Source organism: Manacus vitellinus, unplaced genomic scaffold, assembly GCF_001715985.3.
Source record: "Manacus vitellinus isolate BGI_N305 unplaced genomic scaffold, ASM171598v3 scaffold_31_pilon, whole genome shotgun sequence".
NCBI lineage: Eukaryota > Metazoa > Chordata > Aves > Passeriformes > Pipridae > Manacus > Manacus vitellinus.
Genome location: NW_021940379.1, coordinates 1,434,907 through 1,449,682, shown reverse-complemented (window position 1 = coordinate 1,449,682; position 14,776 = coordinate 1,434,907). Strand labels below are relative to the sequence as shown.

Sequence of the window (14,776 nt, the reverse complement as noted above, 5' to 3'; positions counted from 1 at the left end):
AATTCCAGCCAGCTCTAAACTGGGCTACAAGGTCAAATCTATGCAGTTCATTTTAGCTAGTAAATAGAAAATAGGAGAAGGGGTTTGAAGCGAGAGCCGTGGAAAACAGCCTAAATGGAAAATGCTCTTATACTTCAATTAGGCTGAAATCAAGAGCTGAAACCATGTCCCTGTTTGTTTGGTGTTTTTCTAATTCCTTTATCCCTGTAACCATGGTTGCTCTCAGCTCGAGGGGGGGGGCATAGAGGGTGGGGGTTTTTATGGTGCTTCCTGCAGTCATGTGGCCAGGCTGCCCCTCTGGCCACAGGGATGGTCACTGGGCAGGGATGTGGCTGGTGGAAACCAGGGCTGGGCAAATGTTTTCAGAGAACGTCTCTTTTTTGGGGGAGAAAAATGTGGTATTTTGATGGAATCTGCTAGTTCTAATGTTCACAAAATTTATTTGCTCCCTTTCGTTTAACTATTAAATTATTTTTATTTGAAAGAGGTGATGGAGTCACCATCTCTGGAGGTGTTCGAGAAGTGACTGGATGTGGCAGTCAGCGCTCTGGTCTAGTTGATGAGGTGGTGATGGGTCAAAGGTTGGACTCGATGATCCTGGAGGTCTTTTCCAACCTAAATTATTCCATGATTCTGTGATTCTATGATTCTATGAAAATGGTAATATTTATACGTACATATTTAATGTGTTCTTGCATCATGACCTCAGCATTACCAAAACATTCTTACGTTGTGTTGGGAATGCCCTGGGGTGAGATGAAAGGTTCTGATAAAGGTGAAGGGCTCAGGACACCCTCTGTCCCCTCCCCAGATTGGCCACCGTGACTTCGACGTGGAGAAGCGGCTGCGGCGGGACCTGCGCCGGACCCGCGCCCTCCTCGCCGACGTGCAGCTGCTGGTGGCGGCCCCCACGGAGCCCGGAGCCAGCTCCCAGGAGCTGGAGCTCCTGCGTAAGCAGGTGGGGACCTTTGGCAGAGCATGGAAGCCACAGGGAATATTTCCAGCTCTCCTGCTTTGAGTCACATGCAGAGCGAGCGGTGACCCCGCGAGCATCGCCCACGCAGGCAGGGTGCAGTGCCTCACACACTTCAAGGGCTCCTCGGAAGGAGCACTTCCCCATAATTAAGTCAACAGTGTTTAAGTGTTTTTCCCTTTTTTCCTGTTAATTACCTTCTGTTTGGAGTTTCTCTCTGTCTCTTACGCCCTGGGTTGGGGCGGTGTTGCCATAGGGATGCTGTGAGCAGGAGCAGGGATTGCACTGGGTTTGCTGTAGTTTGAGCAGAGATACCCCGTGTTCAGTGGTGCTGAGGGAGCACCTGATGAGCAGCTACAGGTGTGTGCCAGCTTGTGCCCACCAGAGCAGGGATAACCCCAGAGTGAGCTCAGGGTGCCGCGGAGTGCCCTGCCATGGACAGGGGTCCCTCGGGGCTGCCCACCCCAGGCTGACCATGGACATGCATCCCACAGTGCTGAGCAGGGGCTGAGCTAACAGTACCAGTCCTCCAGAACAGCTCAGTAATTAATCTGTACTGTACATTTCCCCGGGAAACAAACTAATCGGGAGGCATGAGTGATTCCAGCAACATCCAAATATAATTGGGATGGTAGTTCTGCATAAATAACAGCTGTGAGGAGCAGCTGTTCCCACCTGTGCTGAGGGAGAAGGGGAAGGTGAGCTCAGCCTGATGGAGCCAGCAGTGTATCTGTGTCCGTGGCCATGCCCATGTCTATGCCCATGTTCATGTCAATGCTTGTGTCCATTATCTGAATATTCAGGGCAGGGGATGGCCATGGCTGGGACAGGCAGTGGGAATGGTAATTTTTGGCAGTCACGTGTGCTCTCTCTTATTGACCCAATGATGTAATGCTGCACTTCATAAATCCTTCAATGTTTCCCAAATCCCACTTTGGGGCTGGAGAGGTTGCACCACTCCTGTTTTTTCCCAGCCCCTGGTACTCTTAATGGGGGAAGGCCCTGTGCTCAGCTCCCTTCCATATGCTGATCCAAGGGACCAGCAGTGATGCTCTGGGATGCTCGCTCTGCCCAGGGACTGTGGCCATTCCCATGGTGTCCAGCCCCATCTTACTGGGGGAACAATGCATTTGGGCAAAGGAGTTGGTGAAGGATCTAAAGAATAAAGTCCTATGAGGAGTGGCTGACAGAGCTGGGGAGGCTCAGCCTGGAGAAAAAGAGACTCAGGGGGGACCTTCGTGCTCTCTCCAACTCCCTGACAGGAGGATGTAGCTGAGGTGGGTAGGGCTCTGCTCCCAGGGAACAAGGGACAGGATGAGAGGAACTGGCTTCAAGCTGTACCAGGGGAGGTTCAGATTGGACATCAGGAAGAATTTCTTCATGGAAAGGATGGTCAGGCATTGGAAGGGGCTGCCCAGGGAGGTGGTGGAGTCCCCATCCCCAGAGGGGTTCGAGGAATGACTGGACTGGGCTGGGTGACAAGGTGGGGATCGGGCACAGGTTGGACTTAGGGTTGCCTTGTGTTCAGAGTGAGTGAACAGCCTTAATTTTGGGGATATTGAGTTTTTGCTGTGCCGCCAACACTGAGACTCTGCATGTGTTAAAAATGCCACGTGATTATTCTGTCCTTTAAATTTAAACAATTTCTAATGGCATTCATGACGACTTTCTCAAAAGCCAGTGCATCCTACCACCAGCCCACGGACCTCCACAAGGAGAAAAGCTTTGCTAAAATGCTGCACTTCCGTTAATCAAAATCCATATGGCTGGGAGTATAGCATTGTTTCTTAATAAGGCTGAGGCATCCATTTTACGCAGGTATTTAACAGATGGTGTTCACAGCAAACTAATGTTGTTCTGAAGTTCATACATTATGCATTTTGGGGGGGAACTTCAATTTATTCTTCCCAAGTGGGAAAATTCCATTACGCAAAGTGAATTGGAAGCTGGTATTTAATGAGAGGTCTTGAAGATGTGTTTCTCTCTGGTTAAAATATGAGGAATTTTGGTGAGGTCATGGCAGAGGAGAGATCCAGGGCTGGTCATGGATGCAGCTGCTTCTAGAGGAGCAGGGGTGGGAAAGCCCTTGGCCATAAAGCCAGGGATCAATCCAACTGGTGTCTTCAACTCATCCCAGCAAAACACAGAGGGTATTTTTCTGCTGGTGCCCTCTCTAGAGGGAGGTCTCAATGACCTCCCACAGTGGAGGGAAATGAGCTAAGGATTGCTCCAGTTATAATCATTTCATGATTTCCCTCTTTTTGAGGGGGAGAGTTTAAAAAACATAAGTAAACCCTGAAAAAACAGCCTAAAATGCTCAAGCCCTCGCCGTGGTGTGCAGTGGCTACTGTTGCTTTCGGGAGCTCCACAGGGAAACCAGGACCAGGCACAGGAAATGAGCAGTGAGCAGAGGGGTTCAGTTTTCCTTTTTGTAAAGAAAAGAAAGAAACCCCAGGGAGCAGGGAAAGGAACTGGATGTTCAGGTCCAACCTACGTAAACTCCTCCGTCCTGGCAGGGGAGAGTTTTCGGGATGACGCTGCAGCTTCCAGGTGTTTGCAGCCCATTGAAGATCATTGTGATCTTAATGGCTGAGCTGTAAAACCCGAGAGCAAATTAGCATTTATAAATGTGATCTTCCATGTGTATTTGCAAATGCAATTTACACCACATGAAAAGCCCATTTGCAAACCCCCGAATCATGAATTGCTCTAATCAGGAATTACATGTAATTCACATAATTTTGCAAATTAATGATCCCAGCTCTACATCCCGGAGGCAGAGGGTGGATGTGCTATGGAGGGCTGTCTGCCATGCTCACCAGGACGGACAGAAGTGTTGGAATCTGTGGTGAGATGTGCTGGGAGCTGTCAAGGAAGCCTTGTTTTCCCTGTCAACCAGGAGCAGACAGGCTGAAGAGCAGCACAGGTTTAGAAGGTCAAGATTCCATGTGTTTTACCGGGGAAAAATGCTCCAGGGAAGTGGGAATAGGCATGGCTGTATGCTGTGGGGCAGCATCATCAGTGATCATTCCCCAACCCTAATTTTTCCCAGCTGGAAGAGAGTGAAGCAAAGTGTGCAGAGGCCCAGAGGAACCAGCAGACAGCGGCCCTGGAGCTGGAGAACTTGCACATGGAGATGGAGACCCTCAGCAGAAGCAAGACCCTGGTGGGTTCCTGGAGATGTGGCCAGGGCAGGGGAGGTAGGAGGGCACAGTCCCCCTTCCTTGGGTTTGGCAGCAATCAGCAGCTGGTTTGCTAAATCAGAAACTACCAGCGTGTTTAGTAAATCACCTCAGCATATTTACTACATCACCAAGTATATTTACTAAATGTCCGAGCATATTTACTAAATCTCTGAGGATATCCACTACATCACCCAGACTGTTTGGAAACAACAGCCCCCAGGTGGTTTAATGGGTGGATAAAATTACTACAAGGGCCCAGCATCCCACAGTTCTGCTCTGTGGATACCAGGAGCTCCCATTGCCTTTCTGGTGGGTTGGAGGCTGTTGGCAGCATGTCCCAGAGGACACTGCAGCCCGGGTGATGTGGTGAGTTCCCTGTGGGATGTGTGAGCCAGTGGTCCGGTGGATCTTCCTGCAGGTGGATGAGCAGCTGTTCCAGCTGCAGCACGAGAGAGCTGATCTCCTGAAACGTATCGATGAGGACCAGGAAGACCTGAATGAGCTCATGGAAAAGCACAAGGCTCTGATTGCCCAGGTAGGAGCTGGCACAGCATCTCCCTCCCAGGGAGGGCTCTTGGAAAACCCTGAGCCTGGCACAGAGCAGCCTGTGATCCCTGTGGGTGCACAGCAGGGTGGGAACCTCAGGACACCGATGTTGTGATGAGAAAGGGACAGCTCATGGCTCTGGCTCCTCTCAACTGTAGTTTTGAGTCTTTTTTCAAGTCTTGGCTTTAGTTCCAATATTTGTGGAATCCTACAGCTGTCCCTCTGGATCCTTTTTTTATTCTTTCTTTCACTGCTTTCTCATGCTGGGACTTCCTGTGCTCTATCCAGACCATGTCAGGCTCTCCCAAAGGATTGTACTGGGACCTGAGGGACACCAAGGCTCCCATAGGCACAGGAGCAGGCCAGCCAGACTGACAATTCACAGTCTGGTGCCCATGGCAGTGGTGTTATGGATCCAGGAGTCTGTATCTGAAAGGGCCCTGTGGGCGGAGATGACCTTGACAACACAGTTTCTGTCCTAATCCGCAAATATTTATTTCAAAAATTAGGAAAGCTGCACTGGGTCGGGAGACTGAAGCTCTTGCAGTGCAGTCCAGGTGTAGCTCACTGTGTTGGTGGTAGGAGGTGGCACGAGCCAGGCCCCTGCTCTGAGCCAGGTTCTGCTCCCTCTGCCAAATTTCTCTTTCCACAGTCGGCAACAGACATCGCTCAGATCCGGGAGCTGCAGACACAGGTGGAGGATGTGAAGAAAGAAAAGCAGAGCCTGCAGGAGAAGGTAATTCCTGCCGAGCCTGTGGCACCCAGAGCTGAGGAGTGGGAGCATCCAGGTACCTGATGATGTCTGGGTCCAGCACATCATCTGTGCCAGCTGTGGATACCATGCTCTGGTCTGAAATGAGATCAAATGTCTGTCAGTGTGGCACAAAGCCATTTCTCCTCTGTGATGTGGTCAGGAGCCTCTCCTCCTCCTGATGGGCTGTGAGTGCTCTCGAGAGCAGCATGGGTGCTGCTGGATGCTCACAGCCCTCGGGATGAGATGGGGCCAGGGCAGGCTGTGGGGCTCTGCCAGCAATGGCCTTGAGCTGCAGAAACCTTTCCATGCCAAGGCTCTTGGGATTCAGAGCCCTACTTATCCCTCCTGATCTGCTGGTGCTGTGGCTGGAATGGGGCTGACCCCAGTGCGGGGCTGGCCCTGGGTGGACACCAGTGGGTGCTGCACTCCCTCGCCTCTGCAGCTGTGCCAACCCTCCTGGAGTGATGGATTTAATTTTAAACACATGAGTAATCCCATTAAGTTAAGTGCTTTATTGGAGCGTAGCTAAGCTGCCCAGGAATCAGAAGCAGGACTCGCTCCCTCCGAGGCGGAGCGGGTGGTGCTTTAGAGATAGGCTGGATAAAAGAAGGCAAATTCCTGTAGTTCTAGGTCAAATTCAAAATCTGAACCCAAGTTGTAGCGGGATCACTAAAAGGGCAGTTTCCTTTGGAGATCTCAGCATAACAGTTGAGGATACAGCTTGGCCCAGGCAGCTTTCCACACAGATTGTGAATTTTTACGCCTGCTGTCCTCAAAGAGTGTGTGAGATGAGAAAAGCAAAGGAGACCCAGACATGTGTCACTTGCCAGCAGGTTTTCCATTCAAAAATACATGTTGGTGTCAGGCCTGTACTGTGTGGCTTTAACAGCAGGGAATCCTTTGGGAAGTGAAGGCAACGCTTTGCTGTGGTGCTGTTACCTCAGGCTTACGAGAAGCCCCCGATGCGTGTGGGGGACTGGTGAGGGATCCAGGAGAGGTCTGGGGAGGTGTTTGCATGGCCAGGGGCCGGGAGGTGCTAACTCAGCCCATCCTCACCCAGCTGCAGGCAGTGCAGGCGAGAGCGGCGCAGCTGGAGCAGTGCCCGGCCGAGCGCTCCATCGTCAGCCGGCAGGAAGCCCGGATCCGGGACCTGGAGAGCCAGCTGGACTTCCAGGCTGTGCAGATGAAGCGCTTTGAGGTACCCCCTCCTCACCTTTGCTTGTAAATTGGCAGGCACAGCGATGCTGCCACCACCTTGGCTTTGGGGAAGGAAGCACCTGGGAAGGGGTGGGGAGGGCCAGGCGGGAGCTGCAGACAGTCCATATGGTTCGTGGCACTGCTGTTATCTCTGTGTGCTTTGCTGTGGGGTTTATTGACAGTCAACACTGGCTTGATGCTTGTGGAGAGCTTTCTAACACCTCATCTCCACCCCCCTTTCTTCACCTGGCACCCCAGGTGCTGGTGCTGCGCTTGCGAGACAGCATCATCAAGATGGGAGAGGAGCTGGAGAACGCGGCCGAGTCGGAGGCGCGGGAGAAGGAGAACACCAGGTACTACCAGAGGAGGATGGAGGAGATGAAAGCTGACATGGATGAGCTGGTGCAGAGGGAGCTGGAGTCCAGCCGCCGGCGTGTGGAGCTGGTAAGGGGGTGCTGCTCCTGGGGGCTTGGGCAGTCCCATGGCCATGGGGGGGATTGCTGCTCATGGAGGGTACCCCTTTGTGACCTCAGACTGGTCTGAGAGCCCCAGAAATGTATTTTCTGTGTGATGCTATGTGTGCTCTAAGTCTGGGGATGGAGCTGACCCCTCTGAAGGCACACTGTGGGTCTTGGGCTACTCCAGAGCTTGGAGGAACAGGGAATCACTTTATATCCCTCCACAGCCCCAGACTATTGAGCCAAAGCTGTCCTTGAGGCCCCTCGTGTTCCCTTTCTCCATGGCTAAGTTGGCAGCCTGGGCAGTCCCTCTTCTCCACTTTTTTTTTTTTTTCTGGGAGGGAGTTGGCTTTGGCTGTTCCACTTGAAGAAATGCAGTTCACGTGTAGATGTGGCATTTAGGGGCATGGTTTAGTGGTGGCCTTGGCAGTGCTGGGAGAATGGTTGAATTTGATGATAATAGAGGTATTTCTAACCTGAATGAATCTGTGATTCTAAGTTGCTCAGGTCATTCCTGCACCTCCTCATGCTGGTTTCCCTCATGTCAGGCAGAACCACAGTGGATGGGAAGTCCTCTGTCCTCCTGCCAGTCCCCAGCATGCCACGTGCTGATCATGGGGCTCGGTGTGCTGGCGCTCAGGGCTCAGTGCCAGCTCCTCACAGCGCTCCTGGCTTTGCCAAACCCACCCCCCTGCGCCGTGGTGGTGGCTCAGATGGTGCCAACCAGCAGCTAAACCCACTCTGAGAGAGCAGAGCCTCAGCTGGGTTTGGAGAGCAGCAAAAATAGATTCACCTTCACTTTACAGCCCTTTACCAGCGTCTCTTTTCATGTTGTTTCTTCCACTAATCCAGGGGAAAGCCTTGCTCCCGAGCGGTAATTGAAAGATATTGCAGTTCTGCTGCCAGCAGGGCCAAATCAGGAGCAGTTATCTTATCAATGATCTTTTATTTAACAATCAAGGAGATTTCAGCATTTATTCCACCCCGAGGCTGCCAGCCTTCCTGAGGGGAATGATGTGAATCATTCCCAATCCCTTGCCTGTGCCAGGGACAGGCTTTGTCCTTGCTCTGCCAGGCTGAGCCCTGTGTGCTGGCACACCACTCCGGCTGCTAGGACACCCTTTCCTGGGCATGGATTGAGGTCAGAGTTGTACAGCCACCAATGCTCTGCAGAGCCAGGAGGTGTTGGAGTGAGAGGTTCTGGGTGCCCCTGGAGTGTTGCAGGCATGCTGGGCTCCTTGGGCCACAGGGTTCCTTGATCCTGCTGCTTTCCCTGCGGGATTGAGGGAGCCACAGCTGTGTTTGCTGTGTTGACTGGGTGTTTCTTGCAGCTTTGTTGGAAGCACAGTGTTTGGAACACAGATGTGCTGGCTGTTAGGTGAGTTCTTCTCACTGTGTTTTTGGGTTTGTGCCGATATTTGGAGAAGCTTTTTTGATGTTTCATATGGGGATGTGAGTGATGGGTGAAGCAACGTACTTGGACTTCTTAGCACTCTCCTGCTCTCCCAAATGAAGTGTGCAAAGAGGTCTGAAAGGGATTTTAGAGGCACCTCTCAAATAAGACACAAAACTCCATAAACAGCTGAACTTGTATCTGCAGGAGGAAGGAGCCAGCAAGTCCTGCAGTGGGTGGGCTCCCCCAGGCACATCACACCATCCCAGTTTTTCCGTGCTGGTTGATCAGAGTGACTGCTCCATGAGAACAGACTCCGTGTGCACGGCCACACCAGAGCCAAGGGCTGCTGTGACTTTCCCAGGAGCAGAGGCATCCCCAGACTGTGTGTGTCCTCTTAACAGCACTTAAATAAAACATGGGGCAGAGCTGTGATCGCAGAGCCCGGCCGTGCTTGTCGGGAGCCTGGCGGGGGGAGCATCAATAGTTAATAGAAAACCACTTATGGCTCTGCTCCTGCTAAATCCCCCATCAATTATAAATCCAGCGTGAATTATTCACTTGACATTACTTAAGTCATGGTCTGCACCTAACAATTTTTTTTTAATTTATTTAAATACCCAGTGGCGAGGTTGTGGACCTACCATGCACTGTTGAGGTTCAAGGGGTGCTTTGAAGGGACAAGTCCATTGCACAGACTGGGTTATAAATCCTGTCTTGTTTCCTGGGGTCCTAAGAGCTGCTGCCTGGATAGGTATATATATGGTATCTATATACCATATACAAAATAGAAGGTATTTTGTTCTCACAGCTTCTATTTATTGACGGTCGAGGCACAGGAAAATCCCATGCCACCATCCCCACACCCCCAGCCAGGATCAGGGAGGCTATTTCCATCTCTCCCTTGTTTTCTACCCAGCTTTGTGCAGTTGGAAGGCAGATTTGTGCCATTCAGCAGGGAATATCCAGGGAGGAGCAGGGAAGGGAGCTGGAGAGCTGTCTGCCAGGCAGAAGGCTTTGCCTTATAAATTTTGTAAGAAGGATGGATTCTGAACACTTTCCAAGTCCGCTGCCATCAGAGCGAGGGAAGCTTGGTTTGTAACAAATGGCACTTGGCCCTGCTTGTCTCTGTCTTTGCTCTGGTTGCACATACTGGGTTTCCTCCCTGGAGCTGTAGCTCCTATTCCCAATAAAATCTGGATCCCAGCCTGCAACAGCTCCTTGTTTCTCAGCTGCTGTGCTGACACCCAGAGCTTGACAGGCCACCTGCTCTCCTTGGGCTGCAGCAGACACTGAGCCACGGTGAGGAGTGAGAGATGGATTTCCAACTTGGAGTTAATCCTGGGGAGCTTAAAACAAGCCCTGATCTCTGGGCTTGTCGTGTGTGCAGATGCGCTCGTGCTTGTCCCCGTACAAGTGTCCCCTTGTGAAGCTGCAGTGCATGGAAGGATGGAGCAGGGGCTGGAAAAGATGAAGCAGAGGCTGGGAAGGATGGAGAAGGGTTAGGACCAGGCGTGGGGTGGGGTGTGGGCGATGAGCTGCTGTCACAGCAGCTGGGACCAGCCACCATCTGGGGTTTCCCTCCTGAGGCTGCTCATAGAACGGGATGGTGCTGACTGTGCTGCTGCTGACTGAACTGCCCGTTCAGCTTGGATTTCGTGGGAGAAACCAGTCATCTGGGCTGGGGGTTCTGGGATGGGACTGGGATGAAAACTCTGGAATGTGGTCCAGCCATGGGCAGGCGCCCCTGGAGTCCCTTCTGCCTGGAGAACCAGGTGCTGCCTTGATGGGATGCCCAGGGAAAAGCAGGGTCTGATCCTGCTGGGATGAAGCCCTGGCTGGCTGAGGTACAATCCAGGGAGATTTACTGTATCTCCTCCTGGCCCTCAGTACCCACATACAGCTCCATTAACCCTGGAGCCCCTGGCCCTGGCACACCACAGTGAGGGAGGAGGTTGCAGGTGCTGTCCTTAAATCAGGTTTCTTTATCCTAAAATCATTTTCTTTAATGAAGCTGTGAAGTTCATCAGCATAATAATTAACTAATTTTACAGAAAACTGAAGTACAGGTGTGAAGATATTCTTCACAGGTTTGTTTTTTCCGTAAAAAAAAAGGTGAGACCTCAGTGTAAATAACCTTTTTTTCTGGTTCTTTTGCTGGCAAATCTGTGCGCTGCAGCCCCACTATGGCCACGCTGTGTAACACAACACAGCCTGAGCTTTAGAGTTATTTTTTTATTCCTTTGCAAACTTTAAAGCGTTCTTTTTGGTGCTTCCAGTGAACTTTAGAAGCAAAGCAAGAGCTGATTGTTCCTCCCGCTGGGAATGCCACAGTCCCACCCAGGCAAACCCTCAGCTCCCAGCAGGGTCCCAGCAAACCCTCTGATGTCTCTTCAGCCCTCAGCCCCCTCCCTGCCTGCTCCTGGGTCTTTCCAGCTGCTCTTTCCTTGAAAAGTTAATGACTTTGACGAAGTGTAACGACAATTATCATCAAAGGCAGCCAGTCCTTAGAGGTGAGGTTGGGTGATGGAGGAGCCAGGAGTGAAAACTCGGCTGTGTATGTGCTAATTAGAGCTGTTGTGATTCTGCTTTGCCTTTAAAGGAGTAAATTCTTTAGGAATCCATCAGCACTGATGGCTGCTCACACACCAATTACGGTGTGTTGTTCGCCCTCCCCCCACCACCACTCTTCAACCACGCAAATTTTGTCACTTCAAAATCTCTGAAAACCTGCGAGTTAATGACTTAATTAAAAATAATAATGATGGATGAATACTGCAGGTGTACACTAAATTATTTAAAGAAAAGTGATCCAAATCGGACTAATTAGATTACACTTCACTTGAGGTGGATGGGAGCGTGCAAGGGTTGTGTTGTCACAGCAGAACCACAAGCAAAAATACAAGGTGGTGACAAGGACGCGGCCCTGGATGCTCTGTGGTGCTGGCCTGGGCATCCCTTAGAATCCCACAAATCATCTCCCTGCTGATTTTGGTTATTTGCTTTTAACTTCTCTTCAAATGCTTCTGCGACAAAATTGGAAAAAAAACCTCTTAAGAAAAACAGGGTGTAGAAATCCTTTTCCAGAGAAGTAATGAAAGCAAAGCTGGGATGAGGAGAAGTGGGGGAAGGGGAGGGAGCTGCTGACTGAGATGTCCCCCCTCTCCCTGTGTCCTGTTGAGCTGCCAGTCAGTGCCCCTTGTGCTGCCCTGGCTGCAGAGGGCTTGAGCATCTCCTCCTGGCTGTTGGAAAAGTTGGAGTGCAAATGGCAGGAGGAAGCTGCAATGATGTTCAGGGAGGTGGTGGAAAGAGGGGTCTCACCTGCCAGCTGTGCAGGGGCAGGGTAGGACTGCAGCCCATCCACATCTCCTCCTGTCCTTGCTGACTGTCCTTGCTGGTGCAGAGCCTGCTCTTGCCTTGACCTCTCCTGCTGTGGCTCTGGGTTTGGTGACAGCCCTGCTGCTGAGCCGTGCCAGTGGCAGGGTGTCAGTGTCGAGGTGCCAAGGGCTGTGTTCCTTGGCTTTCTCCTGTTTGGATTTCCACAAAGTGTCAGTGATATTTCCCCTTTACAGCAAATCTCTTCCTTCCCCACTGTCCCTGCAGTGAGAGCAGGTGGTGCCGGGAGAGGTCAGGGAGCTGCAAGGGCTTTGACCAGGGTGGGTGCAGAGGGTCCGTATGAACCACAGGGAAAGGCATGCAGCCGGCCAGACCTGCTGCTGAGCACTTGACTGTGTCACTCACAGCAGGAGTTAGTGATTTTTGCAGTTTAGCTCATGTTGTCACGGTCCTTCCATCAGGGACGTGCAGCAGCCTCCTCCTGTGAGCCTGCGGGCGGGGTCACGAGTCCGGCTGTGAGCAGCAGCTCTGTGTGGGTTTGCTGTGTGCTGACCAAGGCCGAGCAAACTTCTGTGTCCCTTGTCTTGGGAGAGCCTTTAACCCAGGCCCCCTGTCAGTAGGAATCAACCTCAGCCTTCTAAAATCACGGCTTCTGACGTGCCAGTGGGACGGTGCCGCTGGGGTTCGGGAGTCCTGTGCTCTGGGGCGACCTGTCCACCAATTGTGAATGGGAGGATCTGGTTTGGAAATGTATTCGGAACCAGGCAGAACACATATTTTATTTATTGGCTATAAAATATGCATCAGCCGGGGGTTCTGAGCTGGTCAGGCCGGTCCTGCTGTGTGTGACTGACTGGTTTGGTGGAAGGAGTCAGAGTTACTGTTGCCAACAGGGATTTGACAGCAGAGGATGCTCCTTGCAGCCCCCCTGTCAAGCTGCAGCTCTATTTGCTCAATATTATGAGTTTTCTCAATGAATGTATTTCCTCCTTTATTTGCCCCCATTTCCTGCTCAGAGGAAACAAACAGCCAGCACTGCCCTGCAACTCATCCTGCATGACGAAGTCAGTGCTCAGCCCAGGAACTGCAGGAAGAGGGAAATGCTTCTTGGATTTACATTTAGATTGAAACAGCGTGTGTCAAAGGTGTCTAACAGCTCCCTGAGTGCCAGGGGCCTGATGTTGGGACCAACTTTGTCAGTTTGTGTTATGAAGATGGTATTTTGCATTTGAAATACAATTATATTGACATAATTATTCCTTTCCTTGACACATTTTAGGGTACAGAGGATAACATAAAGTGCCTCTGTGGATGAGATTTGGGCCAAGTGGGATGTGGCGTTGAGCAGTGTGTGATCTTATTGATAAACAAGTATTTTATTTTCAGGCTCACATTCAAATTGCCACTCATGTGGCCTGTGGGGAGGGCACCCCAGGGTTATCCACAGTCCCCAGTGTCACCCCACATCCCCCTCCCAAGGCCACCAGTGTGGGTGCCACAGACTGTGGATGCCCAAGGACATCCCTGGGGGGAACCAGGTTGGAGCCCCAGCTCAGCAGCATCAGCCCCGTGGAGGTCCCTTTTCTCCCATGGCTGTCATGCAGAAGGTAGCGAGGTCGGGGGGTACCCCACCAGCCACCAGGACACACTGTTTGCTGCTCCCACAACCATCCCTGGGGGATTTTGTTTGTCAGTGGCTGGGGAAAGCAGGGTTGGGGTGCTGGGGGAGGGGTGCTGCTGTGTGTCCGGCTGCCTCCCTGCCCATCTCTGTCAGGTTAATAAGAGAAGAACGGAAGAGAGGAATTAAATGCAGCCACTGAACTATATTTAATTTGCACCGTATCCTGAAGCCAAAGAGCAGGTTTAACAGAGGCTCTTATCAGCCTGTGGAAGGGCTGAGCTCTTTATCTGGTGGTTATTTCGCTGCCTTATCCTGCAGTCCCAAATAGCTGAGCACAGGCACATAGGCATCTGGAGCCTGAGGCTCTGTCCCCTTGGGCTTTTCTCCTCTTGGGGGTTGGTGTTTCACTGCATGCCCCATCCTGAACCCCTGAGGTCAGCCTTGGTGTGGGAGCATCCCCACTGCCTGGGCCATCCTATGCCGTTTGGAGCAGTTCCCTTGATGAAACGAGTCCTTTCCACTTTCTGCCTGAGCCGGGAGGGAAGCAGAGGGCTCAGAAGCATGCAGTTTCAGAAAGCATTTCTCAGAAACATTCAGGTTTTCACCAATACTGGTGCATCTCCAGAAGCCACTGTGATGCTGTGAGACCCAAACTGGGCTATTTCCTTGCATGTTTTGATGAACTGAGATGCTCTTCCCCTCGGGCCTGTGCGTCCAGTGATTCCAGGACTGCCATTATTTGGTGTGACAGTGTGCCGGCTCCTGCGCCGGGGCCTGTCTCAGCCTTGCTGCAAATCATCCCTCACCTTGTCACCGCCGCGATGGCGATTTCACAGCTGGCAGCTTCAATCATTGTGGATTTGTGGCTCGAACTCCCTCGCCCCCTCCCTCTGCCCTGCGATGGCTTAGAAACAGTAGGAAGAGTCCTTTCCTGGCTGGAAGAAGTTGGAATGTGATGAACACAGGGGTGCAGTGCCAAGTTGGCATCCTTGGTGTGCTGCGAGGCCTCCCAGCTGTGGGCGATGCTGGGACCAGGAAGCCACGTGGGTTGTGTAAGATTGTAGAATCCTGGAATGGTTTGGTTTGGAAGGGACCTTAAAGATCGTCTTGTTCCACCCCCTGACACGGGTTGGGACACCTTCCACTAGACAGGTTGCTCCAAGCCCTGTCCAACCTGGCCTTGAACGCTTCCAGGCCTGGGGCAGCCACAGCTTCTCTGGGCAACCTGTGCCGGGGCCTCACCACCCTCACAGGGAAGAATTTCTTCCCAATATCCCATCTAACACTGCCTTCTGTCAGTGTGAAGCCATTTC

General features: G+C 51.8%; 1 protein-coding gene across 1 annotated transcript in view; it reads left to right on the top strand.

Moving 5' to 3' along the window:
- The window catches only part of MYO18B (myosin XVIIIB), a 54,906-nt gene that overhangs the window by 30,486 nt on the left and 9,644 nt on the right, over nucleotides 1–14,776 (top strand). Inside the window, 7 exon segments of the mRNA XM_029961198.1 lie at nucleotides 812–958; nucleotides 4,026–4,139; nucleotides 4,577–4,693; nucleotides 5,357–5,440; nucleotides 6,519–6,656; nucleotides 6,914–7,099; nucleotides 8,445–8,491. Coding sequence (XP_029817058.1) covers nucleotides 812–958; nucleotides 4,026–4,139; nucleotides 4,577–4,693; nucleotides 5,357–5,440; nucleotides 6,519–6,656; nucleotides 6,914–7,099; nucleotides 8,445–8,491 — 833 coding nt within the window.